General features: G+C 34.5%; 1 protein-coding gene across 1 annotated transcript in view; it reads right to left on the minus strand.

Moving 5' to 3' along the window:
• The window catches only part of LOC114331697 (uncharacterized), a 185,786-nt gene that overhangs the window by 23,623 nt on the left and 147,380 nt on the right, over positions 1–14,783 (minus strand). The window contains exons 4-7 of the mRNA XM_028281317.2: positions 3,838–4,033; positions 3,386–3,644; positions 1,219–1,412; positions 28–243 (exon numbers count right to left, since the gene is read on the minus strand). Of these exons, the coding sequence (XP_028137118.2) occupies positions 28–243; positions 1,219–1,412; positions 3,386–3,644; positions 3,838–4,033 (865 nt within the window). The remainder of the gene's footprint in view (positions 1–27; positions 244–1,218; positions 1,413–3,385; positions 3,645–3,837; positions 4,034–14,783) is intronic.

Raw genomic sequence — 14,783 nt, forward strand, 5'->3', positions numbered from 1 at the left:
TTGTCGCATAGCATATTATATACTCACTAAGTATTGGAGTAGAGTCTCCACTATTGGGGCATTCTGTACTACTGCTAGTGTCGACATAATGTTTCGCAATGGTTCTCGTAGAAGCGGATCGTCTTAGACGTCTATTAGAATTCCAGAGCCGGAAAGATCCTCGCCTATCTGGACTTCGAGGAGAGGGAAAAGACGACGATCGTCGTTTGCTACGTGGATAAAGTATTTTATCACTAGCATTACCTAAAATATAAAAATGCCAAATAGAGATTACTAGTTTATTGTGGTGACACAGACTATTTAGTCTTAAATTAGATTATGTACATAGTATACATGGCAACAGCACGCCGTCGAGTATAACGCAACTGATTCGCATTTATTCTAAAGGTTTCATCATCACCGATTAGTGTTTAAAATATTTTTGAAGTGAAAACTTCTTTAGCAATGTTGTGCATTTTTTGGATAGGGTAAAAACATTGAATTCGCGACCGTCATTGCTACGGCGAGATATTAGAAATTTATATACTATAATTTGTCAAGCGTGTAATACTGATTATGCTTTTATAGAGAGCGAAATCGTTCTGTGATATTTGTGGCTCTTTTAAGGATTTTTAAATAAATATACTTACCTTTTATTAAAAGAAATTTTTTCATTATATTGTAATTAATTGTATACAGCCAGCTACATGAAATTCTTCCTGGTGGATTTTAATAATTTGAATTGCGTATAAGTTCGACCGAAGTTATAAAGGTTGGAGGAGGGATAAAGTGTGTACCGGAAGTTGCTTGGTTGGCAAGAAGTTTTCACTTCTGTCGGCACTCCCCCGAGTGTCTTAAAAATTTTAATGTATTAATTTCCATACATTCTAATAAAGATAAGGCCTTTATTTTGAATATGAAGAATTTGAAACTGTTCATTAAATGAATAATTATGATCCAGAAGGTGAAATGCATACGTAGAATCCGTTTTCTATTCTTGAAAGCCCTTTTGTGTCATGGTATCCGGTTATCAAAGGTTCTGCCAGTTTGACCGATGTAAGTTTTTGGACAGTCAGCACATTTCAGTTTCCTATAGTTCCGTCGACGATTCCCCTTCCTCTATTCTTGAACAATTGATACACAAAAGAAAAGAAAATATGGAGATGATTGTAAAGTAATTAATATAACTAAAAAATAAAAGAAAAACTCAAAATTGACAAAAAAAAAATGAAAACTAACCTCCACATATAACATCCGCAAGATTTGTCTGTATACATTGATGAGTAACATTACCATCCCTTATGGTGGCCATATCTCCATGAACCATAGCAACTGCTTCTTCTGTTGATAGTAACATCGTTTTGTTGGTTAAGGATTCAACCCCGACGTCATCCCTTTTTCGACCTCTAGATTGACTTCTTGATCGTCGTCGTCTAGATACAAATCATATTTAGTCAATACTGGCATAAAACTTCCTATTTTCAATTTTAACAAATTAAATAAAGGACAAATTAAATAAAATCACCAACGAAATTTATCTAGCAGATGAACAACAAGGATTTAGATCCGGACGATCCTGTAACGATGCAGTTTTTGTCGACAGGCAACTCATGGAAATATCACTAGAATACAACGTCCCGGCTTACTGTTACTTTATAGATCTACAAAAGGCATTCGACTGTGTAGAGCTTAATGACGTAATTTACCTGTTGTATAAACGAAACATACCATCAGATATTATCAAGACTATCGAAAACATATACAGCAGAAATAACATACAGGCCAGAATTATTAACAAACTATCACAGCCGATACCAGTGGAAAGAGGCATACGTCAAGGAGACTCATTGAGCGCCGCTGCTTTTTAATCTCATCATGGATAAAATTATTCATATAAAGTTAAAAACCTGAGTATGGGATACAGGATGGGTGAAGAAATTATCTCTATAGAATGTAATGCAGATGATGCCATACTTATTGCAGAGAATTAAGATTACATTAAGATGTACTTTTATATCAATTTAATATACCAGCAAGAAAGTTCAACATGATAATATCACCAAATAAAACCAAAAGTATGGTAATATCTCAAGATCCAATAAGGTGTAAGCTGGAAGTGGACAGCAAAATAATCCAGCAAGAAAGAAGTATCATCTACCTGGGAGTACTAATGTACAGTTATGGAGATACAGAAGCGGAAGTTGCACAACAAATAAACAAAGCCAACAGAATAGCAGGATGTCTTAAACACACATCTACGGACAGAAACAAAGGCCAATATTTATAGGACAGTAGTTACAACAATTATGACTTACACTGCGGAAACAAGACCTGACACCACAACACAAGGACAAAAAGACTGATGGAAACGTGTGAAATGAAAATAGTCAGATATATCACAGGAAAATCATTATGGGATAGACAACGTAGCACAGACCTCAGGCAAAGCTGTAATGAAGAGAATATAAATGATGACACTGAAAAGGAAAAAAAAGAATGGTATAGCCATATAAGCAGAATGGGAGAAGGAAGACTGGTAAGGATAGCAAGAGACAGATCACCTAACTGCCGAAGGAGTATAGGAAGGCCTAGGAAGAGATGTAGTGACAACCTGGATATCTGATGAGGAGGCATCCGAAGATGGAACAGAAGCGAGCCTATTAAGGAAGCAGGAAGAAGAACAAGAAGAAGAAAATAAAGGAACAGTTTCTATACAAATAAAAGATGATAAACAATAAAAAAACAAAGACAGCGGTTAATGAAAATGAGAACGTGGAATAGACAAGAAATAAAACACAAAATCAACACCACTATAACGAATATAAGAAAGGTAATTAAAGTCAGTTAAGATTTAATTACGATTCAGAGACCACTACCATCTGCTTATGTACATTTCAACCTCTTGGTTTCTTCAGAGCAGCCTGTAGTGTGCTCTGAATCTGAATCAAAACCTTCTGCGGTGTATGCGAATTATAATAAAATAATTAACAAATAGACGCAGTAGCGACATCTAATAAAAGATAGGCGAAACCTAAGAGACTCCATTTCTAAATATGTAGATTAATATTTACAAATAAAAATTTAAAAGATTTCTTACGTCGGAAAACATATTCTCACTTATACTTGTACCGTACCCTTCTATAATTTTCTAGGAAAGCGGGCGATGAATGCATAGACATGGAGGATCTATAATATGCATCCCACAACACGTCAATTCATCTAGGTAAACATCAACAAATTTGATTCCTAATAGACAGATGGATTTAAATTTGCTTCAGGGTACACAACAGGCAGTTCTGATGACTCTATAAGGAAGAAACATGATGTGTCAACTAATGTTGGTGCCCCTGAAGCATACTAAATCTTAAGCTGTCTCTCGTTACATATTTATTAAATAGGTGCTTACTCTGGAGTAATTATATAGTATCCGCTGGATGTATTGTAAAGCTTTTTCTCTTTTGTTAGTTGCACCAAGGTGTCGTACAGGGCATGCTCGCTTGGCGGTGAAACGTGTGGAAATGCAAGAATTAACGATTCCCTGATAGTTTCTATACCAGCAGGTCTGCCTTGACTAGAAAGCCTTAAAACAACAGAGCAGACAGCCTCCGGAAGAGGCGTCCATTGGGTTTGTGGCACTGGAATTATCGTAGACTGTTCGATGTCTTCTGCAAATATTATTAAATGTTAATAAGATGATTATATACATAAATATGATCAATATTTTTAATTTTAGACCATTTTTGTGGGGGGTGGTCGGCGGATTTTTCCCAAATAGTATAATATTGTACCAAATTGCTTATAAAGAGGAAGAAGAAGAAGATAAAAGACCTACACACATGTTTTTAAAGTTTCACTTACCTAAAGCTACTATTTGGTATCCTGGAGGTGGTTGTAAAACTCTTCTAGACCAAGCGTTCCTCAATATTTCCAAGGCACATGGCTCTGCTGCTACGAGCAACGCACCCGGATTGACATAACCGTAGTACACCAGATTTCTTGTTGCTCCATTCAAGCCGTTGTTCCACCAACATATTGAGTTAGATGACAGTAATCCCTATAACAAAATATATATTGGAATACACTGGGTACACTTTATAATTAAACCCTCTATTTACGGCCCTGTGAAGCTGCGCATTACTTCCCGTCAATTGTCGGTAAAATAACGCAGTTCAAAACATATCAGCAGCTCAAACAAAACTCTTTCAACTCGGCAACGGAGGTACGGTCAGTGCCGTGGTAATTTTGTGGTCTAACTTGTGTTTTAATTTTTATCATGGTGTGAATTTCGTGAAGATGCTCATAATCTGGATCTGAGATATCCTCATATAGTATTTTTAAAAGCGATATTACGTAGGTCAAAATTTTTGACGTAAGAGAACTGTCAAAACATTAGAATGTGACTTTTCATATTAATAAACATGTCAATAATGAAAAGTCACATTCTAATGTTTTGACAGTTCTCTTACGTCAAAAATTTTGACCTACGTAATATCGTTTTTGTAGTAAAAATACTATAGTCTTATGCTGCTAAGATATAGACTAGCTATTTTCTATTAATCGTTTACTTATAATGCTGTTTCCTTATAACTGCAATAAATCTGTTGATTTGTTGAAGCGGCATTATAAGAAATTTTTACTACACTCGCAGTAACTGTATTATTATTATAATATAGTATGTTGTTGTTGTTATTGATACCATTATTTTTGTTTTTATTTTATCATTCACATCATTTATCACATAATATCACAAAGTATTTTCTTTATATTATTTTTCTAATAATCATATGATTATTTCCATCATTTCAATATTATATTATATTTATGTCAAATTACAAATCACTTTATTTCAAATTAACTTTGTAAACTTGAGGTTAAGTGGAGTAGCTCTAGCTTGACTTGGCCTCATGTATCTCGTGTTTGTAAATTTTTACAGACTAAATAAAGGCAATTTATTATTATTATTATTAACCCGCCATTACACGCGCTATGAGGGAATCCCTCACCATATTTGTTTATAACCAACGAAATTGTGTAAAGTAATACGACAACCTTAAGCACCCAGGAATGCCTTTAGCATGGTTCATGAGAGGATATGAAAAAGTTATAAAATATTTCAGACGGTCAGTGTGCTGTGTGATAGTTGAAAGAAGAGATATCACTCTTCAAGTGAGGGAATTCCTCACTGCGCGTGCAATCACAGTGAAATCACGTTTCTATTATCTCAAAGAAACTTTGCAGGTTTTTATTTAATATTTAGGTAGGTTTAATTAAAATATTATTGTTTGAATTAGGTTAGGAACAGTGTCACACCGAGGGGGGTTTGGGCGTTAAAATCCCACCCAGAGCATATAGAAATATATATAAAAGAAAGTAGGAAAATGTAACTTGTCTTTCACAAATAATACAAAAAAATTTCGGTGCCCAAGCAAACCCCCCTCTCCCCCAGAGGAAAATTCTAGGTGCGCCACTGGTTAAGAACCCATTTTTAAATTTACCTATTCTAATTGGGAAATAAGCCACAATTTAACTTCAAAAATTGATTTTATTGACGTTTCGAATTCCACCTCGGACGTCGTTATCAAAATACAAAATATTAATAGTTAATTACATAAATGCCACAAAGAAATAGCTTCAGAACAGTTGTTAATTTTAATTTGTATTTTTAGTAAAATGAATTCGCGTAAAGAACGTTAATTTCTTCAGTGGCCTGCTGAAATTGAAAATTAAGAAAACTTGCTTTTGATTTATATTATTTTTACTTTTGTTTTGTTAAATTAATAAAAAAAATGGTTTACGAGACTTTCTATAATATGTGAGTACAAACCATTTTATATTTATACATGTTGACATTCATTCTTCCTCGAAATAAGTCGAATTTATGTAGGTGAGGGCGACGCTCATACGCGTGCAACCACGTCACAATAGAAGACGCGTGCAACGGCGGGTTAATTAACCAACCTACAAATATTGTTAACACCAACACTGGCGGCGTACCTTGATATTCTTGGGCACATGATTGGTCCGACCGATTTTGTCACAAATTAAATATTTGCGGTACCAAATATTGTGCTCTCTTTTGTTTTCACTATTATATATTTGCTATTTGAGGCGTTCAGAGCAACAGTGGCTTAATCCACAAATTAAGCATTTTTAGATTAATATATTATCAATAAAAGCAGCAACAATAAATCTTCGGATTAACAAGGGTCTACACAACCTACCCAATATTTGGCTAAATGGTGCTACATAATCTGTAGCGCCATCCCATAAGCATAATGGAAATACGAATGCAAAGATTGCATTTATCTCAAAACTTCGTTTTTGGAGTTAGGCCACTGTTGCTCTGAGCGCCTCATTTGTCTTTGCCGACGCGCGACGTTTAAATTGTAAACTGGTGAAGCGCGCCTCAACACGCTCCGTTGGAATCCTTCTTTACAAGAACGCTTACGCCCTTTAGATATGTACCTGCAGATCTCAACGTTTATTTGTGAGCATAAAAAACCATAAATACAGCAGGTATTTGCGTGGGCTTCAAAAGTGGTCTGTTCAGAAATCTCGAATTTAATGCCCGTTAAGACGACCTTAACCCTCCGTTAGGCGCGTGGTCTACAATCGTAGACCACTCTCCTTTATGTGGTCGCCAATTGCATAAAACTGCACATACGCCCCCGTTCCGCTTAGTAGCTGTCACTAATACTTCCAACTTACTCTTCAGTTTGCTAAACGCCGCCGATCTGTTTGCATTATTTTTTTACCATTATTCAAAGAGCACTGGTCTACAATCGTAGACCACGCGACTAAGCGCGTTCCAGTTTTTGGTTGTATATATAAAGCTAATATGTAGCCTGCTGTGTATATAAAGCTAATAACATAAATGAAAATGTTTCAAGAAGCGACTTCATTGAAAACTTAGCATGGGAACTAATCAAACAGCAAATTGAATATGGATCAACTATTCCTTCCCTGCTAAGAGAACTTAGACGACGAGCTCGCGTACTGCTCGGAGTTCAAGAAGTCGTACCCCCTTCCCCTAATATTCCAACAAATTACGTGGGACGATGTTATATTTGTGCATGAATTTGCAATATGTCAACAAGAAGGGCATGCCAAAGATGTGACACATTTGCATTCAAGGATCATTTTGGGGATATTTGCACTAAATGTTTGACGGACTAAAATTGTGCCACTTTGACCATTTAATAGTTTTGTTCTTTTTTTACTTTTTAGTTCAATTCTGTATTATTTATCCCTATTGGTCATTCTATAAGTTCAAAGATAAAAAATATTTGTGTTTTTTACTAAATAGAGCTCATTTTTGTGACCATTTTCATTTACTTGCGAATAAAGACTCAAAAAAACATGACCTCGTTTTTAATTTTACCACTGTCAAAATGAGAAAAGCCAAGGAACAAAACATATCTAATATCAAAGTGCGAACATAAGTAAACATGTTATTAACCACTAATTTGTTAATTTTGTCAAAATCCGGTATTATACGACAAAAACTATTGGTCTACAATCGTAGACCACGCGCCTAAGCTTGTCAGCAATAACGACGCGCCTAACGTAGGGTTAATATCCGAGTGGAATGTAGAATTTTGCATTCAATTTAATCAGGTTCGTTCTTAGAGTTGTCAGACTTTTAAAAGATTTATCAACACATGCTGCAACTAAAATTATTATTCATGAAAGTACCTACTGAGATTAAAATAAAGATTGTGAAGTTGAGGCTGTAGTTGTTACACAATACTTCGGTTAAAGTACTTGGTTTTTTACGATATGATATGGTTAGTGTTGGAAAATTCTCGAGAATGAAAAATCGGAAAATATTCTTGAGAATATGTATTCCCGATATGGAAAATTTTCTGAGAATGAACCCTACGACGCGATTAGGGATATTGTTAAAGATGAAAAGGGTATTAAAAATCATGAAATTATATACAAAATGACGAGACGAAACAACAGTTTTCTTTATATATACAAAAATACAAAAACAACAGAAAACTCAAAATTTAATTTTTTGATAAAAAAATTAAATTTTCTTCTTAACAGCAAATAATGGATGTGGTGATCTAATCTGAAAAAATGAGGCCTCAGATTCAGAATCTATTTCCATGGTCATCTACATTCTGCATTTCCATGTACTGATGAAATTTTGTTGTGGGATTTTGTTTTTCACCAGTAGCCAGCTCAGTCATGGATTGGTCTACGTCTAACAATTTTAAATTGTGAGCAATTAACGTTACCTTACCAGCCCGTTCAGAAGTAAGCCGGTTTCTTTTAGAGGAGTGGATAAAACCCTAAGTACTGAAACTTCAGTCGCTGCACCGGATGAAGACATGCTTAATACAGTAGGGCGTCGATAATCCGAACCTTAGTAATCCGAACGTTAAAAAAATCCGAAAAAAAGTCCGAAATTAAAAAATATGATCGCGGACCGAATTTTTAGATTTAATATGACAATATGGACAAAATATGACCGCGGATTTTTGTTTTGTTTATGCAGAAATACATACAATATAATTATTGTTTATTATGCAGGTGTTTTATTCCTTGTAACTAAAACGTATGTACATATGATGTACATGTTATGTACATATTATGCACTATGTTTATGAGCTCTGTATGTATATTGAACATATGTTCGATAATTCGAACAATTTGATAATCCGAACTACCCCTGTACCAATTAGTTCAGATTATCGACGCTCTACTATCAATAATTGATATTTTAGTCAATTTTGTTCCGAAACATGTAGCCACGATTCCACCATGATTGGGTCTAGTTTTTGAATTGATTTTATAACGTATGGTTTTCCAAAAAAACCCTCCTTAGTCCGATAAGGTGCCATATCTTCCATTATTTATTGAATCGAAAGCTTTTTCCATGTCTTGTATAAAACTTATGTATACTTCTTTATTTTTCTTTAGGGCTTTCTCTATGGCATAGTGAATATTATGTATACTTCTTTATTTTTCTTTAGGGCTTTCTCTATCATATACATCATATTGTGTGTTTTGAGTCCGCTTTGTACATCCTCTAATTTTATATTCTATTTCTATTCAGTCATTTGAGATTCGAAGATGACGTCCTTATAGCCGATCGTATGGATAATGCAATAATAATGTTGAACAAATTATATCACGCTTCCTTAGAGGTCGCACTAAAGATTAACATCAACAAGACTCAAATAATGACTAATCTGGTGCTAAATCGTAATAGTGTTGTTGATAGAATGGATATTGAGCAGACTGCATCATATGGGACTTGGGACATGAAATTCGGTTGGGAAGAGATAACCAGGCGTGCGAGCTCCCACGTCGCATAGGATTAGCCTTGGCAACGTTTGGTAAACTGAACTATGTATTTAAATCGGATTTACGCATATGCCTCAAAAGGAAAATCTTTGAACAGTGTGTGTTGCCTGTACTCACTTATGGAGCCGAAACATTACACTCACAAAAAAGATAGTGAACAAGATTCGCGTAACTCAGAGTCAGAGGGCTATGGAGCGCCAGGTGTTGGGTGTTTCCCTGAGAGACCGAATCCCAAACGAAGAAATACGTCGTAGAACAAAAACAACAGAGGCTGTCGAAAAAATCGCGTCGCTAAAGTGGAATTGGGCAGAACATCTGCCAGATTGTCAGAAAACCAATTGTCGAGTGGAGGCCACGAGGAGAAGCACTACGGAGCAGAGGACGCCCACCAACCAGATAGACCGACGATCTGAAGCATGTTATCGGTAACTGGATGCAAGCCGCACAAAACAGAGACAAATGGAAAGAGCTAAGGGAGACCTATGTCCAGCAATGGACACGTACGGGTTGATGATGATGATTTCTATTCTGATGTCTTTTTTATCATCATTTCGTATAGTTTTTCTGCGACAGCGAGTTAGAATCGAAACCGTACGAGAAATTATCGGGATCAAAGAAACAATATAGAGGACGTGGAAAAACAACAGCTGAAATGGTAAAGACACGTAACTTCAAATAACGAAAGAGTGACTACCAAACAAAAAAATCTTCATAACAAATAATTACGGTTTTGGCTCTTTTCTATTCAAGGCATTTAAAACGAAAGTCATTCGTCTGAGTGTGAAATTTACCAGTTCATTTAACAGCTTATACACCAAAATTAAATATAACAATTAAGGTCGTTAGCCAAGCGATTTACAGGTTATACAATAACCAATTAACTTTTTGTAGTCTAATTAAATTGTCTGCTATATATAAACCATACATGCAAATCATTTCATGTAATCAAATGAAATTATCTCGTTTTAGTAGGTATTACAGAAAAGAATAAATTTCACTTCCTTGCTGGATATGACTTACTTTATTTTCACGGTATAAAAAGATAATTCTTTTCAATTTCATCAATCTGTGTGTTTTTTTGCCACTTCTACACTTCACCAAGAAATTAACGCACCACCTTAAAATTTTTTCATTTTTAATGTCTCGAATTTCCCAAACGTGTTGTTCGATTTAAGTGATTTTTTTAACATGTTATAGCCGTATTCTTTAGTAATATCGCTGTGATAATATTGTTGTTAGACAGGTAGATTGTCATTGTATAACGGGTGTACCAATCAAACTCTGATTTTTCTCAAAGTTCGCGTCACCCTGTGGAATAACCTAGCATTTACGAAATACTGAAATTAAAACCCAACTATATCCTCATGTTTTCTTAACATTCTGTTTATTAATTCATTCGCTTATGTTGGATAATAAAAAAAGTTAGGTACTTTAACAACTAGCCTTGTTTTTATTCAATACAGTGTGTTTTTAAATAAGTATGGACAAGTTTAAGGGGTAACTATATGAAAAAATAATGACAGTTTGCTTTATAAGCGTATGTCCGCAAATGCTTCGTTTCTGAGATAAAGGCTGTTGAAATTTTTCTTACAAACTGACGATTTATTTATTGCTCTAAAACCGGTTAAGATATGCAAATGAAGTTTGGTGGATTTTAAGAGGTAGTTATTGTGCATTTTTTGACATGCAATTAAGAATTTTATATTTTCCATTGGCGCGCATACGGGTCATATTACTTGTTAAAGTACCTATTTTTTTTTTATTATCCAACCTAAGCGAATGAATCAAAAAACAGAATGTTAACAAATCCTGAGGCTATACATAGTTGGGTTTTAATTTCAGTATTTTATAAATAATTCTAGAATATTTCACAGGGTCAAGCGAACTTTGAGAAAAAATCACAGTTTGTACACCCGGTACACAATGACAATAATTTACCTATCTAGCAACAATATTATTACATCGATATTGTGAAAGAATAAAGCTATAAAAAAACTCACTTAAATCGGACAGGAAATTCGAGACATAAAAAATGACTCATTTTTAAGGCGGTGCGTTAATTTCTAGGAAAAGTGTAAAAGCAAAGTTAAAAAAGAAAAAATTGTTAAGAAAAATAAAACTGACACTGGTATTTTCACCTTATTTATATCCATCTGCTCACTTTTTGACAAGGTCTGTTTTTGATTTATTGCAGATACCACGTACATATTTCACGTACTGAAATTGTCATTGACATTTCAAGACTGTTTCGAAAATGCGACAAAAAAACTATTTGAATGTAACAAGAAAAATTAATTGGTACTGTGTATGTAGGTATATATTTCAGGTAATATTCAGGCCAAGATTCTACACTATAGGTACAGCCTCTCGTTGGCCTCTCGGTAATGATTTATTTAATGAATTATGCGTCCAAATATGGATGAAATTTATGTTGATAGTGTTAATTTAAAGCAATGACTTGGCCTTTGAACAAACTCTTTTATTTTTCCTCATGTTTATCTACAAACCGTAAGGTCTTCTTTAATAATGAGTTAATTATCTAATGGAAAATTATGGCAAATAGTACCTATTCTACATTTAGAAAATATGGAGAAGGTATTTTAAAATGAGAAAATACATGAAGGCGCAACAAACGATACTGCATAAAAAGATAGTTCCACTAATAAGAAATTTTAACAAATTTTCGACAAACGACGAAAATTTATTCTATAAAAGCATATTGGTTAAATCTGTGGATAGATCTCGAGCTAAAGTAACCACAGAACACGGTAGCACAAATTCCATTAAAATAGAAATAGGAGTGCTACAAGGCGATTTCCTGTCAACCACGCCATTCAACATAGCAGAAGAAGGAATAGTTAAGGCCAGCGCTATTAAAAGAAACCATAGTCCACTCACAACACAATTAATTGCATATACAGATAACATAGTTCTTATAGGAAGAGACAAGGAAGGATTAAAAGAAGCAGTAAAGATCTTAAAAGATGAAGCACGGAAAAGAAGTCTAGAAATTAACGAAGGAAAAACAAAATATCTACTCTGCTGCAAAAGAGAAGACAACAGGATGAGATAAATCAGTATAGAAAACTACACTTTTTAAACAGTTCAGCAATTTAAATACTTGGGACTCTTGGGAGTAATTGTAAATGGCGAAAGTAAGAAAAGTGAAGAAGTAACGGAGCGAAAACTATAGCAGGCAATAAAACATACTGGAGATATCGTAGGCTAATGAAGGACAAGAACTTATCCAGAAATACAAATCTGAAAATAGACAGGGTTATAATCAGGCCAGCAGTTACATACGACGTTAAGACAATGTGTCCCACAGAACGAGATAGTCTAAGAACTAGTGAACCCTCCGACTAACGATCGTCCTGTAAGGCTACAAATTTGTCTAGTGATAATTCATAGCACACCAAGGCTAAAAACCATGACCTGGCAGGCCTCAGCGGTGCACGTGTATCTATCAGGTGAATCGAAAAGTGCAAATTTAGGGGGTAAAATAAACTTTCTCCTGTAAGGTTTAAATTTAAGTATGTGTTTGAGTAAGTCATTTAGAAGAAATGTGTACAATGACAGGCGATTCTGAAGAGCATAAGACCTTGCCAGGCGAGGGGAAAGATTAGGGGTGTTTCCTAAGATTATTCTTTTTGCATCGAACAAATTTTTTTTAGGTTTTTTGAATCATTCCAAACAGAAAACGTCTTTAGTGATTTTTCTCTTAAGTTAATAGTTTTTGTTATATAAGCGATTGAAAATTTTGAAAATTGCGAAATCGGCCATTTTTAACCCTAAATCGGACATCTATCTAAAAATTTCAATGTTGTCAAGGTACGTAGATATTCTTTAAAAATTGATTGATGAAATCCCGAAGAGTTATTTGCAATAAAATATCGAAAACTCCTTTGTTTTTTTAATTGCTAATCAAGCGGGCGCGTCACTGTAGTATAACTGAGGACGTTTGAGTTTGCATAAATTCATTATCTCGAGAATGGGCAAATTTCAAGAGAAATCCTCAGACAGGTCGATTTTTAATTTTAAATTAGGACTTTTTGGCATATATATAATACTAGTGACGTCATCCATCTGGGAGTGATGACGTAATCGATGATTTTTTTAAATAAGAGTAGGGGTTGTGTGATAGCTCATTTGAAAGGTTATTTAATTCTCTATTCAGTAATATACACATTAACATAATTATTTATACAGGGTGTACAAAAAAAATTTTCTTCTATTTGTCAAATTTAATCAAAGTTAATTTAATAAAAAAAATTTTTTTGTACACCCTGTATAAATAATTATGTTAATGTTTATATTAGTGAATAGAGAATTAAATAACTTTTCAAATGAGCTATCATACAACCCCTACTCTCATTTAAAAAAATCATCGATTACGTCATCACGCTCAGATGGATGACGTCACTAGTATTATATATATGCCAAAAAGTCCTATTTTAAAAATAAAAATCGACCTGTCTGAGGATTTCTTTTGAAATTTTCCCATTCTCGAGATAATGAATTTATGCAAACTCAAACGTCCTCACTTATACTACAGTGACGCGCCCGCTTTTAGCAATTAAAAAAAACAAAGGGGTTTTCGATATTTTATTGCAAATAACTCTTCGGGATTTCATCAATCAATGTTTAAAGAATATCTACGTACCTTGGCAACATTGAAATTTTTAGATATATGTCCGATTTAGGGTTAAAAATGGCCGATTTCGCAATTTTCAAAATTTTCAATCGCTTATACATGTAACAAAAACTATTAACTTAAGAGAAAAATCACTAAAGACGTTTTCTGTTTGGATTGATTCAAAAAACCTAAAAAAATTTGTTCGGTGCAAAAAGAATAATTTTAGGAAACACCCCTAATCTTTCCCCTCGCCTGGCAAGGTCTTATGCTGCCAGGTCATGGTTTTTAGCCTTGGTGTGCTATGAATTATCACTAGAAAAATTTCTAGCCTTACAGGACGACCGTTAGTCGGAGGGTTCACTAGCTCTTAGACTAAGACGAAGAATCCTCGGAAGAATTATGGGCCCTATAAGAACGGAAAACGGAGAAATAAGAAGAAGAATGAACCATGAACTAAGAAACATAATAAAGCAAGACGATATAGTTAGATTTATTAAAGCGCAGAGACTCAGTTGGATGGAACATATAGAGAGAAGGAAAAATGACATACTTACTGATTAAGAAGATCACCAGATGGAAGCCAGAAACTGAAAGACCAAGAGAAAGACCCAGAGAAAGATGGGAGGACCAGGTCATGAGAGATATCAAGATCATGAAAGTGAGAAACGAGAAACTAGAGGGAACTACGCACATATCGAAATAAGTGGAAGAAAATTATAACAAAAGCCAAGTCATACAACAAACGTTGACAACACACAAGAAGAATGCGGAGTAAATCACCGCAACAAGTGAATCAGAGAGCTCTAAGTAAGAACGCAATGGACGGTCTTGATGATCATGATCAACCATT

This window comes from Diabrotica virgifera, chromosome 9, assembly GCF_917563875.1.
Source record: "Diabrotica virgifera virgifera chromosome 9, PGI_DIABVI_V3a".
NCBI classification, from domain to species: Eukaryota; Metazoa; Arthropoda; class Insecta; order Coleoptera; family Chrysomelidae; genus Diabrotica; species Diabrotica virgifera.